The sequence below is a fragment of the Vanessa tameamea genome, chromosome 28 (assembly GCF_037043105.1).
Source record: "Vanessa tameamea isolate UH-Manoa-2023 chromosome 28, ilVanTame1 primary haplotype, whole genome shotgun sequence".
NCBI classification, from domain to species: domain Eukaryota; kingdom Metazoa; phylum Arthropoda; class Insecta; order Lepidoptera; family Nymphalidae; genus Vanessa; species Vanessa tameamea.
This window is the reverse complement of record NC_087336.1, coordinates 623,883-648,386: the sequence shown is the minus strand read 5'-3', so window position 1 is coordinate 648,386 and position 24,504 is coordinate 623,883. Positions and strand designations below refer to the sequence as shown.

At 30.4% G+C, this 24,504-nt stretch overlaps 4 protein-coding genes across 4 annotated transcripts in view; 1 reads left to right on the top strand and 3 right to left on the bottom strand.

Moving 5' to 3' along the window:
- Positions 1–1,346: 1,346 nt before the first annotated feature.
- On the top strand, positions 1,347–2,729 carry LOC113395349 (uncharacterized). Its single transcript, XM_026632952.2, has 3 exons — positions 1,347–1,480; positions 1,774–2,259; positions 2,335–2,729. Exons 2-3 carry the CDS (start codon positions 1,986–1,988, stop codon positions 2,706–2,708), a joined length of 648 nt encoding a protein of 215 aa, XP_026488737.2. The 5' UTR covers positions 1,347–1,480; positions 1,774–1,985; the 3' UTR covers positions 2,709–2,729.
- A 1,031-nt stretch (positions 2,730–3,760) lies between these two features.
- Positions 3,761–5,554, bottom strand: LOC135194238 (gastrula zinc finger protein XlCGF57.1-like). The gene has a single exon (XM_064219500.1). It carries the CDS (start codon positions 5,440–5,442, stop codon positions 3,856–3,858), a length of 1,587 nt encoding a protein of 528 aa, XP_064075570.1. The 5' UTR covers positions 5,443–5,554; the 3' UTR covers positions 3,761–3,855.
- Positions 5,555–7,570: 2,016 nt separating this feature from the next.
- LOC113395369 (gastrula zinc finger protein XlCGF26.1-like) lies at positions 7,571–10,568 on the bottom strand. Its single transcript, XM_026632970.2, has 2 exons — positions 9,525–10,568; positions 7,571–8,626 (listed from the first exon to the last, which is right to left on the bottom strand). Exons 1-2 carry the CDS (start codon positions 10,307–10,309, stop codon positions 7,741–7,743), a joined length of 1,671 nt encoding a protein of 556 aa, XP_026488755.2. The 5' UTR covers positions 10,310–10,568; the 3' UTR covers positions 7,571–7,740.
- A 3,363-nt stretch (positions 10,569–13,931) lies between these two features.
- LOC113395365 (glutamate decarboxylase) overlaps positions 13,932–24,504 on the bottom strand; it is a 41,808-nt gene continuing 31,235 nt past the window's right edge. The window contains exons 11-14 of the mRNA XM_064219513.1: positions 21,126–21,204; positions 16,259–16,408; positions 15,024–15,218; positions 13,932–14,590 (exon numbers count right to left, since the gene is read on the bottom strand). Coding sequence (XP_064075583.1) covers positions 14,408–14,590; positions 15,024–15,218; positions 16,259–16,408; positions 21,126–21,204 — 607 coding nt within the window. The 3' untranslated portion in view covers positions 13,932–14,407. The remainder of the gene's footprint in view (positions 14,591–15,023; positions 15,219–16,258; positions 16,409–21,125; positions 21,205–24,504) is intronic.

Sequence of the window (24,504 nt, the reverse complement as noted above, 5' to 3'; positions counted from 1 at the left end):
CAGATCGTTTTATTTAGTAGTTTACCAACTTCTAAGTATGAAAAGATATTCCAGATTGGAATGTATGCAAATGTAATGACTTAAACAGTTTTAAAGGGCTATAATACTGTTTATGAGCCTTATGAATTACATAGATTATAGGATTTTGAGAAATCTAAAATGGCGGCTTGCACTTGCAATAATAATAGTACAGTTACCAAAAAAATAAGCGATATATAGTCGCCTGTAAGTCCGCTTTGCGATTAACCTAGAGATTTTGTCATTAATTTCGTTACTATTTTAACTATTTATTGTTGTGTATAGGATTTAAAATTGTGGAAATAGATCTGCGTTATAGGAATGACTAGTTTTGTTTTTTGATAAAAAAATTTACACGAAGTACTGCCGCGTATAGATGGCAATAGGGTGAGAGTGAGAAAGAATGATAACCAGCGCTACTTTATATATATATATTTTTTTTAATTGACTTTATAATTATGTTTCGAGTTGGTAACAGTTACCAGAGCAATTAAGGTAAATTTTGAAATAAAGTAAAATGAGTGTGTAATTTTCAAATTGGATGATTTGGTTATTAAAATTATCATGCTGTATTAAGTTTTGAGCTAAACAACAAGCATTTATAAAAAATATGTTTCATAATAGGCATATCTGGCAGCACAAATTGGAATGTGAACGGGACTCTGAGACGACGAACGGAAAGGGTCATGACCCTTGAGAGCGCTAATTTTGAATATTATAGCGCTAAGAATAGACTGTTTTATCCATCGTTTTTTTATAAATTCGCCTAAAATATGCCTATACATACATATCAATATTAAAACGCACAACAATTTGAAAAATGGCCAAATTTCTTACGTATCCATGCTTTTAAATGAAAGTTTTATTTAATCAATTCTTAGTTCAATGGCTAAAAGTTTTATTCGTATTTAATGGTTTTAAATGTCAACTATTTTTAAATATTATCTTATAAAAAATAGTCGAAAAAAGAATTGCAATGATCACAACTAAGCCGAATCTCAGTTGAAGAAACATGGAAAGTTGTTTGAAATTTAGTTGAAAATTTGATTTTTCAGGTGGCAGTATGGCTCTACCAGACGGCTTCAAAAACCCAATCGACTATTTTGAAGAGTGCATGGTATTCTTTAAAAAATATCAGCATCTATTTAAATATCCCAATACCGATATTTTAGTAAAAAACATTTTAGATCAGATTCAAGTTGATTGTTTAAATAATATAGATGTCTTTGCTGATGATTTTGATCTTAGTACAATACGTAGCGACTATTTAACGGATTTTTATCGAAGCTTAAATAAATTGACAGTGCAATATGTTGAATTCGAAAATAAAGATTTGGAATTTTTAATCGATGTGCCGCTGAGTATTAAGAAGAAGCACGAAATAGCGTACTTAGCTAAAGAAATCGAAATATTAGCAAAGGATTCAAACTGCGAAACTGTCGTCGATTTTGGGTCAGGATTGGTAAGATTTTAAATAATTTCAGCATCAAATCTTCTCATTTTTTTATTCATGCACATATATTTAGGTAGAGAAATAAAACATTTTATTTTAAATTTTGCATGTTAGGTTAACTTTTTTGTAATTGAACGTTCGAAACGTTCTTTATAAGATTTTTTACAGTAACATATGTATATATATATATTTATAATTCGAAATCGAAACAAATTCAATTGCCGTACAAAAAATAAAATGTTATTTATTTTAGGGATACTTGGATCAACAAATATTTAAGACGACAGGTTATAACGTTTTAGGTCTAGAATGCAATGAGACGCATTACGTTGGTGCTAAAAAACGTCAAAGAAAATACCACAGTGATTCAATTGATCATGTTAAATATGTAAAACATACTGTTAATGAAGAATCATATGTAAATATAGACGAATATGTAGAAGATAAATTTGTAAGCTGTAATAGTTTTTGCATAGCAGGCTTACACGCGTGTGCAGACTTGACAATAGACGCGATGAATATATTTTTGAAAATGGAAAAAGCGCGCGCTATTCTAATAATGCCGTGTTGCTATCATAGAATACTTGAAGAAACTAGTTGTAAGTTTAAAAATTTTCCACTAAGTAATGCTTTGAAAGATATATATCAAAAATACAATGGAAGTGATTATTTGACGGTGCCGTTTTTGAGGTTAGCAACACAACCTCCGAATGCTTGTCAAGAAAAAATGGAAGACTTGGTTTTTAATTTGTTAGCACGAGCTGTTCTACAACTTTACAGTTCTGAATGTAAGTATAAATTATGCTAATTTTTTAATTATTTCTAACTAACTTTTACTAAGCTATATACTTTTTTTTTCGCAGATAATTGTCAGCTTAAAAGAAATAAACGTAAAGCAGTACGTTTAAAATCGATCGGAAATAATTTTGAAGAATACATACACGATGCTATTGCTGGCTATAGATTAATATGCAATAACACAGACAATAGTAAGAATAGTACATTTTTGGATACTGAACAATTGTCTAGAATATGGCGCGAAATTCATCCATTGACGTTTAAAAAGGCCGCCATTTTTATTTTTCTTCAAAATGTTTTGCAACCGGTTTGCGAAAATTTTATTTTATACGATAGATTATTCTACTTACAAGAGAAAGGAATAAAAAATTGTAAATTTAAGAAAATCGCTAATGAAAATATATCACCTCGTTGTTTAGCTTTATTGGCTCAAAAATAGTTGTTTTTTATCTACTTATAGCAAATATCTCACAAGTCACAGGTTATAGCCGAGTTGGCTCGGTGGTTAGAACACGTGAATTTTAATCAATAGTTGTGGGTTAAAACCGAAGTAAGCATCACAGTTTTTCAAATGTTAATTTGTGTATGAACACAAATTAACATCTAATAAATCTAAATCTAATGTCACCTCTTGCTTGACGGTGAAGAAAAACATATTGAGGAAACCTGCATGTATTCGATTAAAATCTGCCATATGTGAATAAAGTAATAAATCAACTGTTATTGGAGCGTGGCAGTACAAGCCTTAAAGCTTGCCCTGAAGAGGAGAGGTTTTAGCCTAGCAGTGAGACTTACGTTGTTACTTTTCATAGCTAGGTCATTCCTCTCTTATGAAGAAAGATTTTGAGTTTACCTATCTTTATTTAAACGATGAGATTTTATTCACAATAGGTAGATCACACCGTTAGGAGGAGATGAATCGTAATTGCAAATAAATCACATAACTATTTTTTGCTCGGATTTGAAAACGCAATCTCCGACTAAATAGTATTACATTGGGCCATAAAAAAAATTAAACTTTAGGTCCCTAATCGAGAGTGTTTTGCTGTATTGAATGAGAAGAACTTACAGAGCGCATCCTGTAATGATCTATTTGTAACATTACATCAGTGAGACAGTAGAATCAATGATTAAAGTGGGCAGCCTCGCAAAATTCGCTGATTTTGAAATAACTTGACACCAAAATCGTTTTTTTTTTCAATAATTCATAAACGGTTATAATTATTCAATAAGACCGTTTCGTCCGATATTGTCAAATTATAATATTGGGTTGTTACATTAGACGAGTGCAAGTAAGGGACCGCCCTTATATGCACTTATTAAAGATCATTTTAATCTAGATCAATTATTATAGATAATACTGTATCTACTAGAAAAAATATTAACAACCTTTGTGACCTTTCAATTGTAATCTCACTTTAACTTTAGAAAGTGATGTGTCATTTATAAATAAATATTTGGTATAAAGGTTCATGTGATAAAATAAAGATATTTCTTAAAATATTGCCTTTTAATAGAAAACCATTCATTCAAATTGATTTGTACATAATTTATATTGTCTTTTCATATATTAAAATCTGCTTAATTTAATTATTTAAAAGATCTATATCCTCAGATGTTGTATTTATGTTACTGTCGTTATGGTTAAGTTTTGGCCGACCTGGTTTCCTTGATCCTTCTAAAAGTTCCTTTTTCCATTCATTCGTTTTATTTGTTTCTTCATACATAATCATTTCTCCAGTAACTGGATCAATCGGATAAACTCCCTTTGGTGTACGTTTCTTCTTTGCCATGTTCGTACCATGTCTTCGTTTCATATGTTTGTTATAATTTGGCCAATTAGTGAATTGTCTTTCACAAAGTTGGCAGGAATATGGTTTGACTCCAGTGTGCTGACGTATATGTTGATCAAGTATACTCTTGAAACGAAAACCTTTGTTGCAATATGAGCAGACATAGGGCATGGTGTCAGTGTGTATAATACTATGATTCATTAGTTGTTTTCTTAAACGAAAACATCGACCACACTGATCACATTCAAATGGTTTGACCCCATCATGAATGCCTACGTGCATTCTTAGTTGTCCCGGTGTTCTGAATCTAAACTTGCAAATTTCACAAGGAAAAGGTCGAATATCATCATGAAGCATCATATGTCCAGCTAAATTCTGCTTACTCAGAAATCTTTTGCCACATTTTTCACAAGTGTGATCCCGTTTACGTTCAGTGTGAATCAATAGATGATTTGTAAGAGTTCCTTTGTATTTAAATGTTTTTTGACAGATCATGCAAGTAAGACCATCGTTTAAGTTTTGTAATGCCATGGGGGGTAACTGCCTTATTCGTAAATCTCTGTTGAATGTGTTGCTGTGCTGATTAAGTTCCTCAGAAGATTTAAATGTTTCATTACATCCAGGGCAAATATGTTTTGTTTTAATATGTGTGTTATAGTGTATTCTTACATGTGACGTTTTAGAAAATTTCTTGTGACATTTGAAACAAGACAGTTTTAAGTACTTTCGGTGACGTTTTACATGAGCAATGAAGCTATCTAGTTTTAATTTACGTATATTACAATCTGTGCATCTGTATGGGTTGCAGCACTCGTGGAACTGCAACGAGTGGATTTTAAGTTCATCTATCGAGGGGAATAGTGTTTCGCAATAAGCACATTGCCATGAATAATCCTTCCAGGACATTTTTAACTGAGCTAAAGGTAAACCGTCCAGATCATGGATTACTTCAATTTTGTTTCGCTTCTTTTTAACGGGTTTCTCTGATTTGAGGTCCATTTGGGGAATTTGACCGTCACTTTCCGATTTAATTTTTATGTTAACTTCCAATACCGGTGAAGATGATTCGTAAGTGTCATCATCAGACACACGACTTTCTTTTTTTATATTTTTGATTTCGGTTAAATCTTCTAAAGCTTTTTGTGCTTTTTCGACCTCCCAAATGAAATCAAACGCTTTATCCAGAGAGTTAATACACGTTAAACATACGGTACAAGGCAATCTATCCTCTAAGGTATTGAAATTCATATTTATGTTAAATCTGTTTAATTTGTTTATTACTGATTCACGAGTTTCTTCATCCGTTGCAAGGTTTACGAGTTTCGTGCTAGATTTTAATGTGGCACAAAGACGACAGTACGCATTCTCCACGCCACTCATGTTTTAATAAAAATAAATTATACCTATCTGTTTATTTTTTAGCGAATTTTCACATATATTTGACGTTTTCTATTTTGCAAACATTTTTGACAAATCTCCATTCTCAAATGGCATTTGATAATTTTGACAACAACCGAGATACACGTACCTGATTAAAACACAGCGTACTAATAAAATAAGTTAAAAATATAAGAACTTAAATAAATTATTAATAACTCTATATGTAAGTTTTTATAGTAAATTAATTATAGTAATGTTCCAAAACGCTAATACTGATATAAAAAAGTATGTTCCGAAAAACTTTAGAGATGAAATTCCTCAGCATTCTATGAATTCTCCGTGCGGGTTCCATCGTGTGGTACATAGGGGAAAGAGCAGTTCCCAGGACTAACAACCTGGGTATAAGTTTATGGTGGCTCCCTTTGTAATGCGCATCAAAGCCTATCTGAAGATCAGCTCATGTGGCCCTCAAAATTTGGTAACAAAGCTTTGAACATTCGTTCTAACGTAGAACTTACAGATCACGACAGGCCACAGTATTCTAGGTGATCACAAAAAGATTTTGCTGATATAACTCTGGCTCTCACTTCCACCGTCTAGAAGTTAACCACATAGCTCATTTGGTAGTTCGTTAAATATAACGAACTACTTCATTTTGTTTGTGTAGTCTACAAGTACTAAATTTTGAGTTTGCTTAGAGAAAAGGAATAATTGTGGTCTGGATGATGTAATCAAGATGTTTTCGGGATTTTATATTTTTATGCTTTTCGTACGTGCCCATAAAAATTAACATATCACCTAGGCCTACTTCAGTGGCGGACTAAGCCGTACAGAGCTATCAGTATTATATCAGTATATCAGTATTTACTAATAGTTATTCAAATTTTACAGACTTTGGTTAATTTTGTTGGATTTGAATTCCCAATTTACACGAGTCTTCACCAGAGTCTCCTGAATTTGAAGTTTATAACATAACAAAGCTTCGTATCTAGAACATTTCTTAACCAAAGATTAATAATTTATTTCGTGAAACAGTTTATATATGCAAATGTACCAATCCACATGAAGCAGCTTGGTGAAATAGGCTTCTAGAATCTCAGCCCAACAGTGGGACTTCTACAGATTGTTACATTAGTTTCATTTATTTAATATTTACCTTATATAACTATAAGGTAGTGTTGTTTTGTAAATATAATTAAAAAACAATCTATATGTTATCTATATTTTATTTATATACATTATCATGTAAAAAATAGTGTAAACTTTACATTATTAATATTATAATTACAATACTGTGTCTATTCTTTGTTATTCAATTTGTATTGACATTTTAATAACGCTAAATTAAGTTTTTAAGGGAATATATATCAAATTATATACGTTGGCATTCAAGTGTGTAGAGTAAACAAAAGTTAGCTAAAAATCATAATTAAAGTAGCTTTGGTTAATTTAGAATGCAGTCCATTCAGAGTTGATTGAAAGTCACCTTTGCCGACTTTTACTTTCTTTTGTTAAAAAAGTTATTTTTAAAATTAAAATTTACTTCAGGAATTTGTAACATAAACAGAATACACTACGTCTTTATCATTGACAAGGAGGTATTACTGTCCCCATAAATCCTGATTGTACTTAAATGTTTATTGCTAAAACTCTTCGAGATAAAAGCAACATCATCTTGTATATTTTAAAAAGTAAAAATTAAAAAAAACTACAGCTTCTTCTCAACTTTTAAAATCATGAAATTAGGCAATGTGGTTTGCTTAGTCGAGTTAAATTAAAATTGAAAATTCATCAATTTTAGAAATTTGGTGAAGTTTATTATATCCCACATTCAGCTTGCCCAAAATTAATAGACATTATATTTACTCTGCAATCGATTTTATAATTTTTTTTTACCAATAAAAAAATTATAGTGAACTAGCTGAACCCGAACACAAACTTCCAATCCATGTTTTACCCCCTCAGGAGTGCAGTTGAGTAAAATCCATTCTTAGCTGATGTCGACACTCAATAAGGAACCTGCCAAATTTCAAGTTTCAGAGATTTCGTGATTAATCAATGTATTTCACTTTTATATGGTGGACCTTGGATGGCAATGCAGCTATAAAAATTAAACTACAAAACAGTGCAGTAACTCAAATTTGCCATTTTCTCATGTTATATTTACATTCTTCAATAACTTAAGACACTATAGATGGCCATAACAATATATTAAAAACTATATTTTGTACATTAATAAGCCAAACTGAAGCACACCAGGCTAACGGTATGAGCTATACTCCTCCAACTGCACTATTTCTAAATTATTTCTTCTTTTTTTATGATTTTTTTCTTTCCTCGTTTACCAGGTATCATGATTTTAGTCTTCCATTCTTCAGTGCCAGCATCATTAAACTGAACCAGTTCACCAGTTTGCGGGTTGATTGGAAACACTCCCTCTGGGGTTATTTTCTTCTTTGATGTATCTAAACCATGCCTTCTTTTCATGTGTTTGTTATAATTCGACCAATTCGTAAATTCCATACTGCAGCTTTTACAAGAGTATGGTTTAGCACCAGTGTGCTGTCGTTCATGGTTCTTTAATATTTGTTTAAAACGGAACGCCTTATTACAATATTGACAAACATGAGGCATTGAATCTGTGTGTATTATTTTGTGTGCATTCAATTGATATTGTAACCTAAAACACCTGCCACACTGTTCACATGAGAACGGTTTTATACCTGAATGCATTTCGACATGCCGTCGTAGCATATTTGGGAATAAAAATGATTTATTGCATATCCTGCATATGTGTGGACGGACTTGATCATGAGCCATTATGTGTGACGTGAGAGTACCTTTATTATAAAACATTTTACCGCATCTATCACAAGTATAGTTCCTTTTTCTGTCATTAGTATGTATCTTCATATGGTCACGTAAGCTGTTAGGATTCTTGTATACTTTTTTACATAATTTGCAAGTTAAGTCCTCTATGGTTAATGGTGTTCCACGCTTTCTACGTGGTTTTCTTTTGACTTTCGTTGAATTGTACTCACCAAGATGTTTTTGTAATGATTCATTGTTTTTTAATATTTCACCGCACATATTGCACGACACTTGATTCTTTTGAAAGTGATCCTGTATATGTGATGGGAGTAGCTCCTCGTTCACCGATTCATCGCAGTAGTGACATCTCTTTCTGAAATTCAATAACAATTCATATAATTAGTATGATCATTGAGCTGTCTTTATTTAAATATGGTAGTTTCAATTAAGGACAGCATAAGTGAAATAGTCGAATACTACTATCTAGTATTACTAGAATTTTAATTGTATTTTATTTTCTGCTAGGAGACGTCTTAGTACAGGGCAACCCAGTTGGGCTACGGCTGTCCCCACACAATTGTTTTCAATATAAGTTGCATAAAAAATGTGAACAGAAATGATAAAACAATATATGTATATTAAAAAATTATATAAATGTACTCTAAGGAACTTATTTCTACATTAGATCTTTTTAATTCCATTAATGTTTGTCGTATATATATGGAAGTTAAAAATATACTTTACTCGAATTGGCAATTAAAATAACTGTGTATCATAATTTTATAAGATAAACTAGTTGTCGCCTATGGCTTTACATGTGTTTAGGGGGTTGGTCGTCAGATAGTTAGCATAAAAAAGGTGATGATAGTTATCTTTAGGATTTAAGCTTCCTTGATACCAAAATACAAATTAGGTTTAGTGGTTTTCCGTTAAAGAGAAAGAGACTGACATACTGAGTTACTTTCGTATTTATAATATTAGTGTAAATTAAATTTAAAGTTGTTGCTTTAATTCTTCAATAACTTAAATGTAACTTTATTTAGAGCTTATAAATAACTATTTTATGTAATAGTTTAGTTGTAGTATGTATGTGAACCCATTGACAGGTTAAGTTTAATTAAATTAGTACAGGTCTCCTCGTAGTACTTGCCGAGTATTTCAACCTGCAATCTTTAATTAAGATTCATATGTTCCAACCACTGGACCACCTCGGCTTTATGATTGCTAGTAACTATTTTTAAATATATGTAATATAATAAATTTGTAATTACCTTAATCTCTTTCTATGTAATTTAACATGTTTTATAAAATAATCAAAATCACCATTGCCATAATTATCACAATCTATACAAACGAAGGCACTGCACTTGCTGTGGGTCATTTTTGAGTGCAAGCGTAATGTTACTATGTCGAGGAATTCTATATTGCAATGTGCACACAACCACGGATATTCTTTCCAATTGGACACAGATCTCTTGCTTCCATCTTTGACCTCTTTCGCATATAATGTCTCTTCAGGATAAGGAACATTACACATAGCAGCGTCTAATATATATTGTACATTTACTGTCTGATCGTAAATTTCACTTTCTTGGCTAGTATCTAAACTTGCATCTATTTCATCCTTTGGTTCTTTTTTAACTTCTATACATGAGTTTTTATCTAAATCTGTTTTTTCATCTAGGTTTTCCTGTTTGATGATGTTTTTATCGCTTGATACTTCGGTGTTTAGCATTTCGTCGAAGCCTATCATTCTTTCGTCGTCTGATAAGTCGCATTTCTCGGTGTCTTCAGGAAACATATGTAATAAAACTTGTTGTGATTTCTTTACTCTGTCCAGGAAGTCGTATGCCATGTTTAATGAATCGTAACAAACGAAACACATCGTTTTCGGCAAAGAATCTCTATTTGAAACTTCAACATATAGAGCGTTTAAAAAGTTCAACTTGGACAAGATTTCGTCGAATTTCTTAGTGTCTTTTAACAGATTCAACATTTTTTCCGCACTTTTTTGTTCGGCACAAAACCTGCAATAGATATTTTTCGGGTTTTCCATTTTTATTAACAAGTTTAAACTACTTCTTTTAGTAAAAGTAGTAAAACAAAACAAAATCACAATCCTTCACAACATCAGTTGAATTGATAACATGAATGTATGTTAAATATGTTCATTTCTATAACACATTTCTTTCTAAAGGTTTTAATTACAGAAATTGATTCATAATAAAATTATTATACGATATGAACAGTCCTAAACATCTGAGATTATTTTGTAAGTTCTGTCTAAGATTTCTGTAATAAAAATATATCGGGGATAGAGTAAATAAAGACTGTATTCGGAATTCGGATTTCTTTACTAGAATATTACATAAATGAATAATCGATTTATATAAAACTATTATGAAATAGTGTATTTTATATAATGGTGGAAAATAATATTAATGAAAAAGGTTTAAAAAAATAAATAAACAAAAGTTGAAATGTTTATCGAGTCGATAATCGATATCGATATTACAAAACGTAAAATTGAATGACTAGTTACTTTATATTGGTAATAAGCATGGAGCATAGAGTAAATCTTTTATTTTTTCAATTTTTCTATTTTAAAAGTGTGTAAAATATATCAATATCAGTTACATAAAAAATATTTGTATAATATTATATATATTTGTTTGTTTTTTAATTTTTTTATATGCAAAAACTCAATGAAATTGTATTCTATATATTAGTTAAATCAAAAAATATTCTGAGTTGTATATCCAATTTTAAAAGTTGACCAAAAGGGCTTGTCAGAAATCAAAGACGCGTTAAAAGGGATACTTCACCATTAATTCCTAAAACACGTATCATTCGCTGGAGCACAGGTAGAATTGTAGTTGTGCTTTGTTTTTTTATTTACGCATTGTGGTAATAGTGTGCGTTCAGTCGTAACCGTCTTACAATTCTTTTAATATTTTATAAATATTTATTAATCTAAAAGAATAAATAAAAATATTTAAGAAATATCTAAATCCATAAATTATATAAAATAATAATAATAAAATATAACCACTAAAAGGCGACGAATTAATTTTAAATAGTGCTCGTTTAGGCGTTACTGATAAATATGCCGCGCGGAAATCTAGGGGTGTACCCCTACATCCTGAGATTCCGGAAAAAAGTGTCTCGGGTCTATTTAGCAAAGTCCGAGCATCTTGAACTGCACTGATTTTTTAAGCGATAGAGCGATTACGTAAAAACATCGTTAAAATTATTAAAAAAAAATATAAGAATAAAGCGAAGTGGGAAACTTTATTGTTACTTAATATTCCAATGTAAATAAAAATAAATCATATGATAAAAAAAGGTAATAATGATAAATTGAAAGGGTACTCAAGAGTTACATAATTATTTCTATTACTTTTAACAATATATTTATTTATTTTTGTGAAGAAGAGGCGATGCTTTATATGATGCAGACTAACAATTTTTTTTTCTTTCCTAAAGTCATTCCCGAGAAAAAGGGATCCATGTATGTAAATTAAACTATTTCACGTATCCGTAAAACCTTAATGATTCAATTAATACGTCCAATCTGGGGGCAGCGCATTGCCCCCGCTAAGTCGAGCAAAAAAAAGTGACACGGCCGTACTATACTTTTCTCCGACCAGTTCAGGCCCTATAACTTCATTGTGGATTAAACTAGAAGCCTGTATTTCGAGTAACTAAGCAAGTATTGTATAGATATGGTATATTTCAAATGTTATTTAAATGTTTTAAGAATTATAACTAGTCAAAGTTCTTAATTTTGTCACTCACTGTCTGTCTTGTCTGTTACGCTTTCAAGGCTAAACGAATTTAATGAAATTTGATATACAGTAAAACTTGAATCTCAAGGAAAGACAAATGTTACCGTTTATACCTAAAACCTACGAACCAACACCCAATGTTTATAGACAAAATAATTAAGAGTATTTCGAATATAGTTTAAAAAAGGTTAATTTTTTTATTATTTTATCAGAAACAAAACAGCATATTTATATATCAATTAAATAGCATAATAAATATCTGGTTAAACAAAGAGATTTTTTTTACTAGAACATCATTGACTGCGCCGTTATTTCCCTGGATGTCAATATAATAAATCTCAAAATAATAACAAAATAAAATTCCTTATTGAAATTGAAGTTTAAATAATTATATAAATTATATTTTTGTATGATATTGGGTGTAAATAATACTATATCAAACTAACAACAATTCCATTTATTTTGGTTATACAGTTTTTTACATATAGCAACAATTGGAGTAAGATATCGGCTAATATTTCGACACGTTATAAGTGATCAAAAATTCTCAAGATACATCGCATCTAAATTCTAAACATTCCAAAACTCTAATAAAATACATACACACGTTTCAAGGGAACATACATACAAACAGTTTCTACGTTACAATTATATAAACCAGGAAGACATTTTGGAAGACCATTTTCGTAATTTTATATTGACATTGAAAATATATTTCGAGTAACAAGCTTTATACATTTTTTTTCTTTTATAAATAAATAAATAAAAAACCGTATAACAATAAACTATAAGAGATATTTTTCGTTGTAAAAAAAGGTATTAACATATTCAAAAATGGCGTCGACCAAAAAATTTATTATATATGATGATAATTGCAAATGGTAACACAACGAAAAGCTAATTGCAATCCACGCTACATATTTACATTTTAATTCATAATTTGACAGACAGTTTCATTCAAATCTCTTATGAATATATTTTTTAATCTATGAAATAAATGGCGCCAATGGCTAAACGCCGTAATTTTAAAACATTATTTAAAAAAGAAACTCTAACCTACTTCAGTATTGTCATCGTCACATTTTTGTATTATATTTACAAATTGGTTTCCTTATCCCTTAACTAGTTTTATTAATATAACATTGATTATTTATATGGCAGACAATGCAAAATGTTATTGTTTTTTTTTATTGTTAATATTGAACAAAAAATTTATGAAATAATAATATTCTACTTAATAAAGTATAAATTTCTTTAGAATATATATTTATTGCATTATTACACAAAATTTAATTTACACTTACAACATTACATAGAAAGTGTTTATAAAAAAAAAATTGAGAATTTTGAACTGAGTAAAATCTATTATGCCAAATATGTTTTAAAGATACAAAATATACTTTTTAATTGGCAAAACGGGAGATATGTCCGCATACGTGAATCAGAAATCTTAGATCTATTTAAAACTAACTATAACTATTTCTAATTATTTTTGATAATATATTATCAATAATAGATAAAAAATATTATGTAATAATGTATTTATTTATGGCAAAATAAAGTTTATATATTTTATTTTTTTATATAATACTATGATGTCATTAGCTATTATAATATGTAAAAATAATGATATTAATATACATATATGAATACTTTTATAACATAAATAATATATAATATACGCTAAGCGTTTTTAATAAACTAATATAAGCTTTTAGCATAACAAATGTAACTTTTCAATGATCTATAATTATATATATCTATTAAATCTATAACTATATATGTTTTATGTCTAATAATAAATTGATATTAATATCGTTTCGGTCACTCGATAATAATAAATTTAATTATATATTAATAACGGAATGCCAAAATTATAAAAAATAAATATTCCCACAAACGACCATGCATACATTATATTTCTATAATAATAATTATTTACTAAAATTCTAACATTTTATTTATTATACGATTAGATATATTTTCATTGTCAATATAATTATTTAACGTTAAGGACAAAATGACACGATAGACGGTTAATTTATTGTATATTAAAAAAAAATAGTATTTTTTCTAATTCGATAAGATTCCTTTATATATAACCATTTAAAGCAACGAAATTACTTTTTTTTTTAACGTTAACGATTATATTTTATACAATTCCACATTCCGAAGTAAACAGTCAACATTTCAGACGAAAAATAGACATTGATATAGATTTATATTCTTTATAGTTTATACTATTGGAAGAATTTATAATTTAAAACAGCAAATATCATTTAAAGCACGGTTAAATTTTAAAATTAACATTGACATATTCATTTTTTAATTTCGTTTAGGACATGGTGTAAAATATTTAAGTTAATTTAGTCGACAATTATGTCATGTCCGAGGCGGTCCATCTCACTGAGGAGGAAGTCCACGTCCTTTTCGGTGACGGCCGCTGAGGAAATGATGTTGCGGAAGAAGTTTGGTCGCCGGTCGTCTGGCTGGTAGCCCACCATCAGTGTACCGGACTGCATCATGCGACCCTTAAGCTTGGCGCAAACCTGTGATTGTTTTTTTTTGCATTTATACAGATGTAATATAATGTTTTGTTTTAAAAAAATAACCATGCATAGAATTTTTCATTATGTAGAGTTGAACTTATCGAGAATTATTATCTTTAAAATTTTATCGAGAATTATTATCAGTTAAATTAAATTTAAAGTCTAATTTAAATTTAAAACTTTATTCTATGATTAAATTACAATACATCGAAGAATCAATTTTTAAATTGATGACTTCAGTAAAGTTGTTTATTGTTTTTAAATATTTTATTCGAGGTATAACTTGTTATTGAGATGCAATTGTCGTTATCACGATCTGAGTGTTTGTCACGAAGGTATTTTTAATGTCTATCACACCAGTCACGTCTTATGCGTCCGAAACCCCGGGCGGAAACTAGTGTAAAATATATTTTATATGGAAATATTATCTTACCTTTCCAAGCTTGATTTCTTTGTTCTTATCATGGGGTAGTCCACGCAACTGCTTGGGAAGATACCAGAAGCTGACGTTCACCATCTCTGGCTCCAGGATCAAGTAGAACTTGTCGTTCTGCTCGCGGATGCGTCTGACCATGTACTCGGACAACTCCATCAGCCTGTCCATGAGGCGCTCGAAGCCGGAGGTACCCTTATTTAGAAAAAACTATTTTTACTAGTTGTCAAATTGAATGAATTTGGTGGTTTCGTTATAAGAAGTAATCGGCTTATAATTTGACAATGTTGTATATTTTCTATTGATGTATCTGTATCCATTTATTTAGTACTATTTCATTTTTAACACTTTGTTCAAGAAAAACATCACGGGAGATGTATACTTCCTACACATACATACTTAATTACAAGTCTTTTTCTTTTTCACAGAAGATTTGTTCGTATACTTCTTATATTTGGAAATACAATCGTCTTAAATTTGGCGTTTAGTTATTTAAATATATTATTTGATACAAATTACGTTAGTTTTTATAAACTCGTTGCTTAATTTTTTTAAGTGGCTCTTGTTTTGGTATTTCCTCAACATTCGTGTTTATACTGATCAACATTACTCATCAGGTACGGTATAAGGTTTAGGTTAGGGTAATTTGGTGGTAGGGCTTTGTGTAAGCCCATCTAGATAGCTACCTTCCAGACACCACATATTCTATTTCTCAAGTATTATTTAGTATTGTTGTGTTCTGGTTCAAAAGGTGAGTGAGCTAGTTTAACTACGAATAAGGGACATACAATCTTAGCCAACGTTGGTGGCGCATAGTTGTTGTATGGAATGGTTAAAACTTCTTACGACACCAATAAATATGGGTAGTGGTGAGCACGTCCTCTTACCCGTATATCTATGACATACGAGCCGAGATGGCCCAGTGGTTAGAAAGCGTGCATCCTAAGCGATGATTTCGACTTCAAACCCAGGCAAGCACCACTGAATTTTCATGTGCTTAATTTGTGTTTATAATTCATCTCGTGCTCGGCGGCGGAGGAAAACATCGTGAGGAAACCTGCATGTGTCTAATTTCAACGAAATTATGCCACATGTGTATTCCACCAAGCCGCATTGGAGCAGCGTGGTGGAATATGCTCCAAACCTTCTCCTCATAGGGAGAGGAGGCCTTAGCCCAACATTGGGAAATTTACAGGCTGTTAATGTAATTGTATGCCATAAAAAAACATATTCACCTTGCCACGCCATTGCAACCACAGCTTGAAGATATCGTTGTGACGGCCGCACTGGATCACCTTGTCGCCCGTATCGTAGCGAGGATCGTAGATCTTGTCAGTCATGAACAAGTACTCAGCGGACATTGCGTTGCAGCTCAGCAGGATGCCCTGGATAGAACGTTTGGTTTTGGAATAGGTACTTTGAATCGGAGGAAGACCCTCTGAGTTTTAATAACCTTGCTTGTTCCGAAGTGAAGGATCATTCTACTAATCCTATAGGAAAATTCTGGTACATTTATCCACTAACCTGCAATAACCAACCTACTGCTTAAGAAAACATTTTGATAGAAATCTGCAGTTTTATTAATATAGCATAATTCTTTATTAAGAGTATATCGAGTTACGAGCTACGGCGTAGAACGTCTACGGGGTTTTATGATTTATTAATTTAATTATGTTATTTAAATCAAAGGTAAATATTACTTATTGCCCAAGTTATGTCAGTTACTCGTATGTTAATGAAAATTTAAAGAAAGGTTCGTAGTTTATTCATTTGAGAAATATTTGTAAATTTACTATGAACTCTTTAACTTAAGTTATGAATGGATCAAAGGTTACAACTTAATTTTAAATTCCACATAACGATGGAGCTGAAATTATGCACTGATTTATGGTACTGATGACAAAACAAGTAAAATCATAATATATTTTATTTAAGTAGATTTTTACAAGCACTCTTAAATCGTAATTGTACAGAGCTATATTTAGCGTAGAGCTGTTAACCACTGGTTCGGAACGTATATTCTATCGAAGAGAACCGGCAATAAACTACAATATTACAATATAATATTTAATAACGTTATCAGAGCTTGGTGTAGTGGTTAGGACCAGAATTCTAACCGACGATTGCGAGTTCAAACCAAGTAGGCACCACAATTTATTTAAATTTGTAATTCTTCACTTGGTCTCGAGGTCAGTGGTGATCAAACATCGTAAAGATATTGGTTTATCAGGTGAAATAATAGATGAGCACAAGATAAACATACGTCTGTCTAGCAAAATTGTTAATATTTATAGAACATTTACGAAGCTACGAAATTAAAACTAAATGTGTCGTAAAAGGCTTTTTACTAAAATTATATTTAGGTTGATTAGCTGAACAGTGATGTTTGATGTTTTTTTCTGCAGATGTCAAATCAATGAAGACAGACAGAGATAGCATCTACAGAGAGTATGTCTTTCCTTTACCGTAAGCTAGTTGGTACCGGGCATCCCTTTTCTCCAAAGACCGGGCAGTTTCTCACCGCTGCCGTTTATATTTTTAACAATAAGTCCCAATCGTGTAGACCCATTTGTTCTCAAAGTGTTTTACAAGAGTAAATTGTTGCATGTTACTCAACTTCTGGTTACTAGATGGCGCTATGACATAATTTCGATGTTTCTAGATCACGATGGCAAGATTCACTATTAGTTTGCCTTAAGAAGTAATATTTCTAATGTGGTTGACGTGCGTTTAATAGTTAAACTTGTGTTAACATAATACTTGAATACTTTCTTAGGATTTGGACGCTCACCATCAATGTTAATAAATTAGCCAGAATGTTATTATATTTCATAGCTAAAACTTAAACATATAGACAGCATTCCACTGTTAACAAACACTTCCGTGTAATCCCCTTATATCCAAAATTATACACAACATAAACTTCGAATTATACGCCATGAAAACACCATCAAACACAGCCGTGCTACGGAATCTGCAACTAATATTCTTCATTGGATCATTTCAAAAGCGCCTTTATTATCTACGTTATAAGACTCAATTTATCAATATCTAAATATAATGCTTAAACAAAAATCAACTTTAATCCATTCGTCACAGAATTCAGTTTAATGTAAAAGCAAATTGAAAAATATTTGCAAACGGAATTGGACTTTATTACTCGGTGGGTAAGGTCGGTTTTGTAATGTTATCGAAAAGAGGAAAAGGGGCCCAATTGGCAACATATGTTAGAAAGTGTCGAGAGAGGAATTTAATTAAATGCGGCACGTGCCATCGTCAGATGCTCTAGTGATGTCAAGATGTGTTTATTTTAATATCGATAAAATGAATACGATAACGTTTTTTTAACTTAAATTATTCATTTAATTTATCAAAAATATAGTTTAGGTTTAAACATATATTGAAATAATAATCATATACAATTATATAAATGTATTCTATATTGTCAACTAGCTTCAAGCTTTTGTATGGTTTATATAATCTTTTAAATAATAATTAGTATATCCTGTACAATATACTAAGCTTTATTTAATAATATTTTTTTAAATGTAAATCATATTTGAAAGGCAACGTCAATGATCATAATCACTCAAAACTAATCACTTAAATCACATTATACTTTATTCAAGTAGGCTTTTACAAGCACTTTTGAATCGTCATTTAACAAACTATTTAAAGTAAAGCTCATTGAGATCCATGATATTAAATGTAACTTGTCTATTTTATTAAATTTACGATAATGGGTACAGGCTCCTTAGATTGTTACTCCTAAGATAGCCATCTTGACAACAATTATGCAACCGCGTTATAGTCATAATAACACGTGTAGACAGTAAATATAATTATATAATGGATACATATAAATACTGGTATTATAATAAATAATGTTTAATACAAATCTTATATTTCACTTATATATTTACAAACGTATACTAGAAGCAGAATAAGAATGTTTGATTTTTTGATGAATGTTTTATTGATTGTATTATTAAGCGGAAATTCAGCAAATAATTCAGCTTGTAATTTAAACTTGAATCAAACTCTGCTCGATACGTAACAGTTTTTTTTATCGATGTCGAGAGTTAAAAGTTATCGATGTTTGACTTTCCGTAACTACTGTCAAAGTTTACGAAGAAGGCGGAGTTTGTGAAGATTTATTGTTTAGCATATTGTGTTGACGTGGACGGCATATTTTTGGAGCTTGGCAGGGGAAAATCACCCTTATCAATTTGTTGTATGTTCTAAATCAGCCAAACGCGAAAGAAATCGGGACAGTACAAATTAATTTCATTCAGTGCGGTTGACTTGATTTGTCTAATTTTATGACAAGTGTTTTTTTTTTGTAAGAGGAATGCAAACATGTAAAAATTGTAGACCAATTATGATATTAGGAAAGATATAAAAAAAATATTGTAAGAATGATTCTTCTTTTATGAGATCGTATAGTCAGTTTTTTAAAATGGTCTCACCTCCTGAATAAAAATATACATAAAGGAACGATTGTGTGCAAAGGGTAGTTAAATTAGTCAGTTTATAGATTACACACCTTGAGAATGAAATGATCACCTCCGGGATCCCTCTGAGCCTCTTTCACTTGTTATTCTTAGGTGAAAAATTCTTTACAATTCTATGAATTAAAATATAACAAATTCAATGAAAAAGTAATTCATAACTATCTATGTCCCGATCAGTATAACACAGAATAAGTAACATGCACAAGTAACAAAGAAATTTTCAAAAAATCTATAAATAAAAAAAAAAATCATCAAGTCCATTGAGAATCCATAGTAATAAACACATATTTGTTGTTCGTTTTAGGGAGCAAAAAAAAAGCAATTTAATATCTCTCCGTCAACTTAATATATAAGTTTGTTAATAAAAAAATATTTTTTATCTTATATTGAAGCACCGTTGACAAACAAAATCTTTAGCATGAAAAAAATTGAATTCCCGCCTTTTTAAATTAAAACAGATTAAATATAAGCAATATTTGCACAAATCTGTCAAACTAGAACTGGATTCCACAGATAACACTTGTCAGCGTATTGTTATGCAAAGCATTTAAAAGGGTCGCTATCTACTGGAGCAGATGTTTGTTTTCCGTTCATTTCAATTGACGTTGGTGGTAGATTATGGTAATATTTTAAAGGAATGTTTGGGTAGATTGACTTTCTTTAAGCTCTAACCATATACTACAAATAACATTGATGTCTTTTGGATGATAATTTATTACTCAACGAGTTAAAATAATTTTTATCATGCCCTATATGTTATTTATTAATATTTATTTTTTAACATAGATTACCTATCCAAGTTTAAATAAAAACATTTATATATACTAATATTATAAATGTTGTAGTAGCTTTGACTGTCTGTTGCTCTTTTACGGCCAAATCATTGAATCGAATTTCATGACATTTGGTATTAGGTAGGAAGGACATAGCCTAACGACTAACCTCTAAAACGAGAGTGAAACAGGCGTTAAATAGTATTATATAATTCACCTTTTACATAATAACATTACATAAATGATATATTTAACATATAAATAAAACGTAATAAAATGTAATCAAAGATATACTTTACTAATCATACTGTTATTAGTCGAGCACCTTTCTAAGTCGGTTGATAAGTATTCACTTGTCGCTATTTTAAGATAAAAAGCAAACAATTAATTCTAATTGATTGTTTATTTGATATGTAAATGTTTTTTTTTATTATTTTTTTTTATTGTAAAGTTTTAAGTCTATAAGTGTTGGCAACGAACACCGACGTACGGATAAATCCAATCGGGTTTTTGTTACGTCGTTCTTAATACAGTATAACATAAAATAAAATGTATATTTAATTAAATAAATTGAATTTTGTAGGCTTATTCTGCGTCACAGAATAGTAATGTTTATTTCTGGTGTGCATATGAAAATGTAGAGTATTTTGGTACAGATAAACAAATGATCTTAATACAAACCATCAAATGTAATGTCTTTGGAGTTAAAAATATTAACAGTAGTATTGCCATACTTACTTTTGTTCGCAAATAGTTCTTACTACGTAAATACGTATAGAAATTATGATAGATTCAAAATGTAAATGTTTACTCACCTCGTACTTGAAGTGCACGGTGGAACATTGTAGGAGTGTCCCCATCAGCTTATGCGGATTCCAGGTTACGGAGTCAGCTCTGTTACAGATAAAAAAATGCTCGTTATTAAACCTTTTTAAATCATATAGATAAGCGGACTAGCAAATGAGATACCAGATGGTAAGTGGTCACATGGACAATGGTATTTTATAAATATATATCATATATAAAAAATAATAATTTCTCATAACACCTCGGTAGCTGAGATCACTTGTGCCCATAGTTATACTGGCTCACTTATCCTCCAAACCGGAACAGAACTATACTAGTATTGCTGTTTGGCGGTAGAATATATGCTATCTACGCAGAAGCTCTTGCTCCGCCCTACCACGAATTAAAGCTCTTTGTAATATTTAAAGTATAAAGTTGCTACTTTAATAGAGATGGCTCAAGTGCTATAGTATGTGAATCAATGAACCAATAATTTTATTTATTTTTTTTTAAATTTTTATAACGTTATTTTATAACAACAACAGGCACAGTATTAAAACCTATTATTATTCAAAAGATAAAATTGTTTTTATAATGACAGTAAGTAACTAATATAAAAATATAATTTTATGATATATCTTTAAAATAATATGTATAAAATTTTTTTTTTTTAAATAAATAAATATTGGACAACATCACATACATCACTCTGATCCCAATGTAAGTATCTAAAGCACTTGTGTTATGGAAAATCAGAAGTAACGACGGTACCAAATTTATTTATTTATTTTTAAATAAAGACATAAAAATAATGTGATATCATATTTCGGAAACGAATGGTAGAAAATCGAGTTCAATAGTTAACGTACCCTGTAACACAATCATTTAAATTGTATTTAACCTTTTTGTTGTAACCTTGTACACAATATATATTTCTTCTTCCTAATTGAAGTCAAAAATATATCGTACAAATTAAAAATAAAACTTTTAATGCGTTTTTAATGTTAATTCAAATACTAGACTATCTTATATTGACACAGTTGTGTTCTCGCTCGCCTTTTACGCTAATCCCGGCTTACATTTTAGGGAGAACGTGTTTTGAGAGACTATCACACCGACGCGAATCGGTGACGTTAATTTAAAACAAAACTTACATTTAAACGGTCAAATACGAATATATGTCAAGTAGGTCCTAACAAGGAATACTTAATTGAATTTAACAGAATCAAATTGAATATTTATCTATCAGTACTGTGGAGGTATTGTATAAGATACTCGAAACTCACCGCGGAATAGGTTATATGAAATGTCTATACGATATTGTATTGATATATAAAGCTATGGGTTGTATATAAGATGACTTTTATATATGGAATAGGTTGGTGGTAGGTAAATGAGCGACCTTATGGTAAGTGATCACCACCGTTCATAGACATTAGCGATGTAAGAAATATTAAGCATTTCTTATATCACCATCGCCTTTGGGAAGTCAGATATATTGTTTTTTGGGCCTGTACACTGGCTCACTCTACAAACCGAACCACAACAATGCTAAGTATTGCTGTTTGGCGGTAGAATATGAAATCAGTAGATGATGATGGTGATACTTACCCAGATTGGCTTGCACAAGTATCTACAAATTTTAAAAATAAATATACCATAAAATAAATAATCGTCAATAGTTTCGTTACCGTGTAAATTCAGCCATTTCCTTCCACGCGTTAAATGCGCAAGTGGAGCTATGTGCTTTGTTTTCACCCTCAGGGAACTTTAATTGATTTCAGCCCTAACTAAGGGTGGATAAAAAAGTGCTTTTTTTCACGAAAAATCGAAACTTTGCAAGCTTTTCAGTATGTTTAGTATTCGACAAGGACAAAGTTGAAATTCATTGATGGATTATTTTGTAATGTCAGAGTGATCAACCATATTGATAATAATAATTATAAAATTTAGGAATACTCGTATCAAATACTTGGTGGTAGGACTTTGTGCAAGCTATGCAAGCTATGGTAACCGTGACTTCATTTTACACCGAGGATTGGCTCCACAAATCAATCCACCAGTTAAGCTTAGGACACGAAATTTTTATCATGAATTTATAAGGTACATGAAACTATTTTTAATAGTAAATCTTTTCGTAAAACCATATCAGGCCAATAAATAATTTGAATATATTACATTTATATAGATTTATATCATAGATTACAGGTTATTTCAAAATCATGGTATTCTTTATTTAAGTAGGCTCATAAAAGCACTTTTGAATAAAATAAAAGCTACGTTACAAAGTTTGGTAAGTAGAATCTACCTTTTAAACTCTAAGAGTCTTGGTAGACTCTATTTACCGACAAGAATTTCAATACTCTTTTCCACAATTTTATTTATTATATTTCCTACCTAGATCTCAACAATTACTAGGTCCACGTTTTTTTATATTTAATATAATCTTGTATTGAGTAATATGTTTTATTTATCAATGTTTTTTTGACATGAGCTTAACATTTTTTAATAGGCCAAATTAATACTAATCGTAGAATCTTATCGTAGAGATCGGAACCCATGACAATTACAAACCTCATGAAGATATTTCCAGTATCGCAATTAATATAATATCGAAAATCTCTAAATAAAATGTCTGTCTTAAAATGTCAGAGTTCGGAGTACAGATGTGATGTGCGAGCATTCATTCGGTGCGAATTAATCCATTGTTAGGGTTGTCACATCTACTCTCATAAGTATTTATTGGTGACGTTTTTGTAATTTCTAACAAAAAAACTTATTAAATCAATACACATAAAACTTTTACCAGGAGATGCAGTGCGTTGCAGAACAGTTATAGTAAAAATAAAAGCGCTTTGCAGTTTTAAGATTAAATTTAGACAATTAACGTGAGAAATAGAGAATTTAAGGTTATTGTATAAAGTATGGTAATTTAAAGTGATGTCAAACTGTCAAATTTTAGTTGACTGCACACCTTGGGAATGAAATGATCGCCACCAGGCTGCTTCAAATAACTAAAATATAATTATCATTGTACATAATAATGGTTAAAAAAAAAATAAAAAAATATATATATCCCGCTGAGTTTCTTTCGCCGGTTCTTCTCAGGTCCGAGGTGCTAAATTCCAAACCGGTGGTAGATTTTTGACAATCAATAAGCAAGTGTAAACACTTCTATATTGAATAAAGATCTTTGACTTTGACTTTGATTTTTCAACTATGATATTATGCATCAGAAACAAAATCACTATAATTATTAAGGTAGTTAGATAAGTATTAAAATAAGATCTTATAAGCAATGATTCATTGACTATTAAACTTAAAGCTACCGATTCCATATGTTTATATACCAAAAACTCAGTTGTTACTCTTTTCCATCAATGAAACATTTAACATAACCTATGTCAA

Bases quoted from the DNA above. Each gene is read 5' to 3' on its own strand.
- LOC135194238 (XM_064219500.1), bottom strand. From the start codon at position 5,442: ATGAGTGGCGTGGAGAATGCGTACTGTCGTCTTTGTGCCACATTAAAA.
- LOC113395369 (XM_026632970.2), bottom strand. From the start codon at position 10,309: ATGGAAAACCCGAAAAATATCTATTGCAGGTTTTGTGCCGAACAAAAA. The intron at 8,627-9,524 runs GTAATTACAAAT...ATTGAATTTCAG, and splicing joins TTACATAGAAAGAGATTAAG to AAAGAGATGTCACTACTGCG.
- LOC113395349 (XM_026632952.2), top strand. From the start codon at position 1,986: ATGAATATATTTTTGAAAATGGAAAAAGCGCGCGCTATTCTAATAATG. The intron at 2,260-2,334 runs GTAAGTATAAAT...TTTTTTTCGCAG, and splicing joins ACAACTTTACAGTTCTGAAT to ATAATTGTCAGCTTAAAAGA.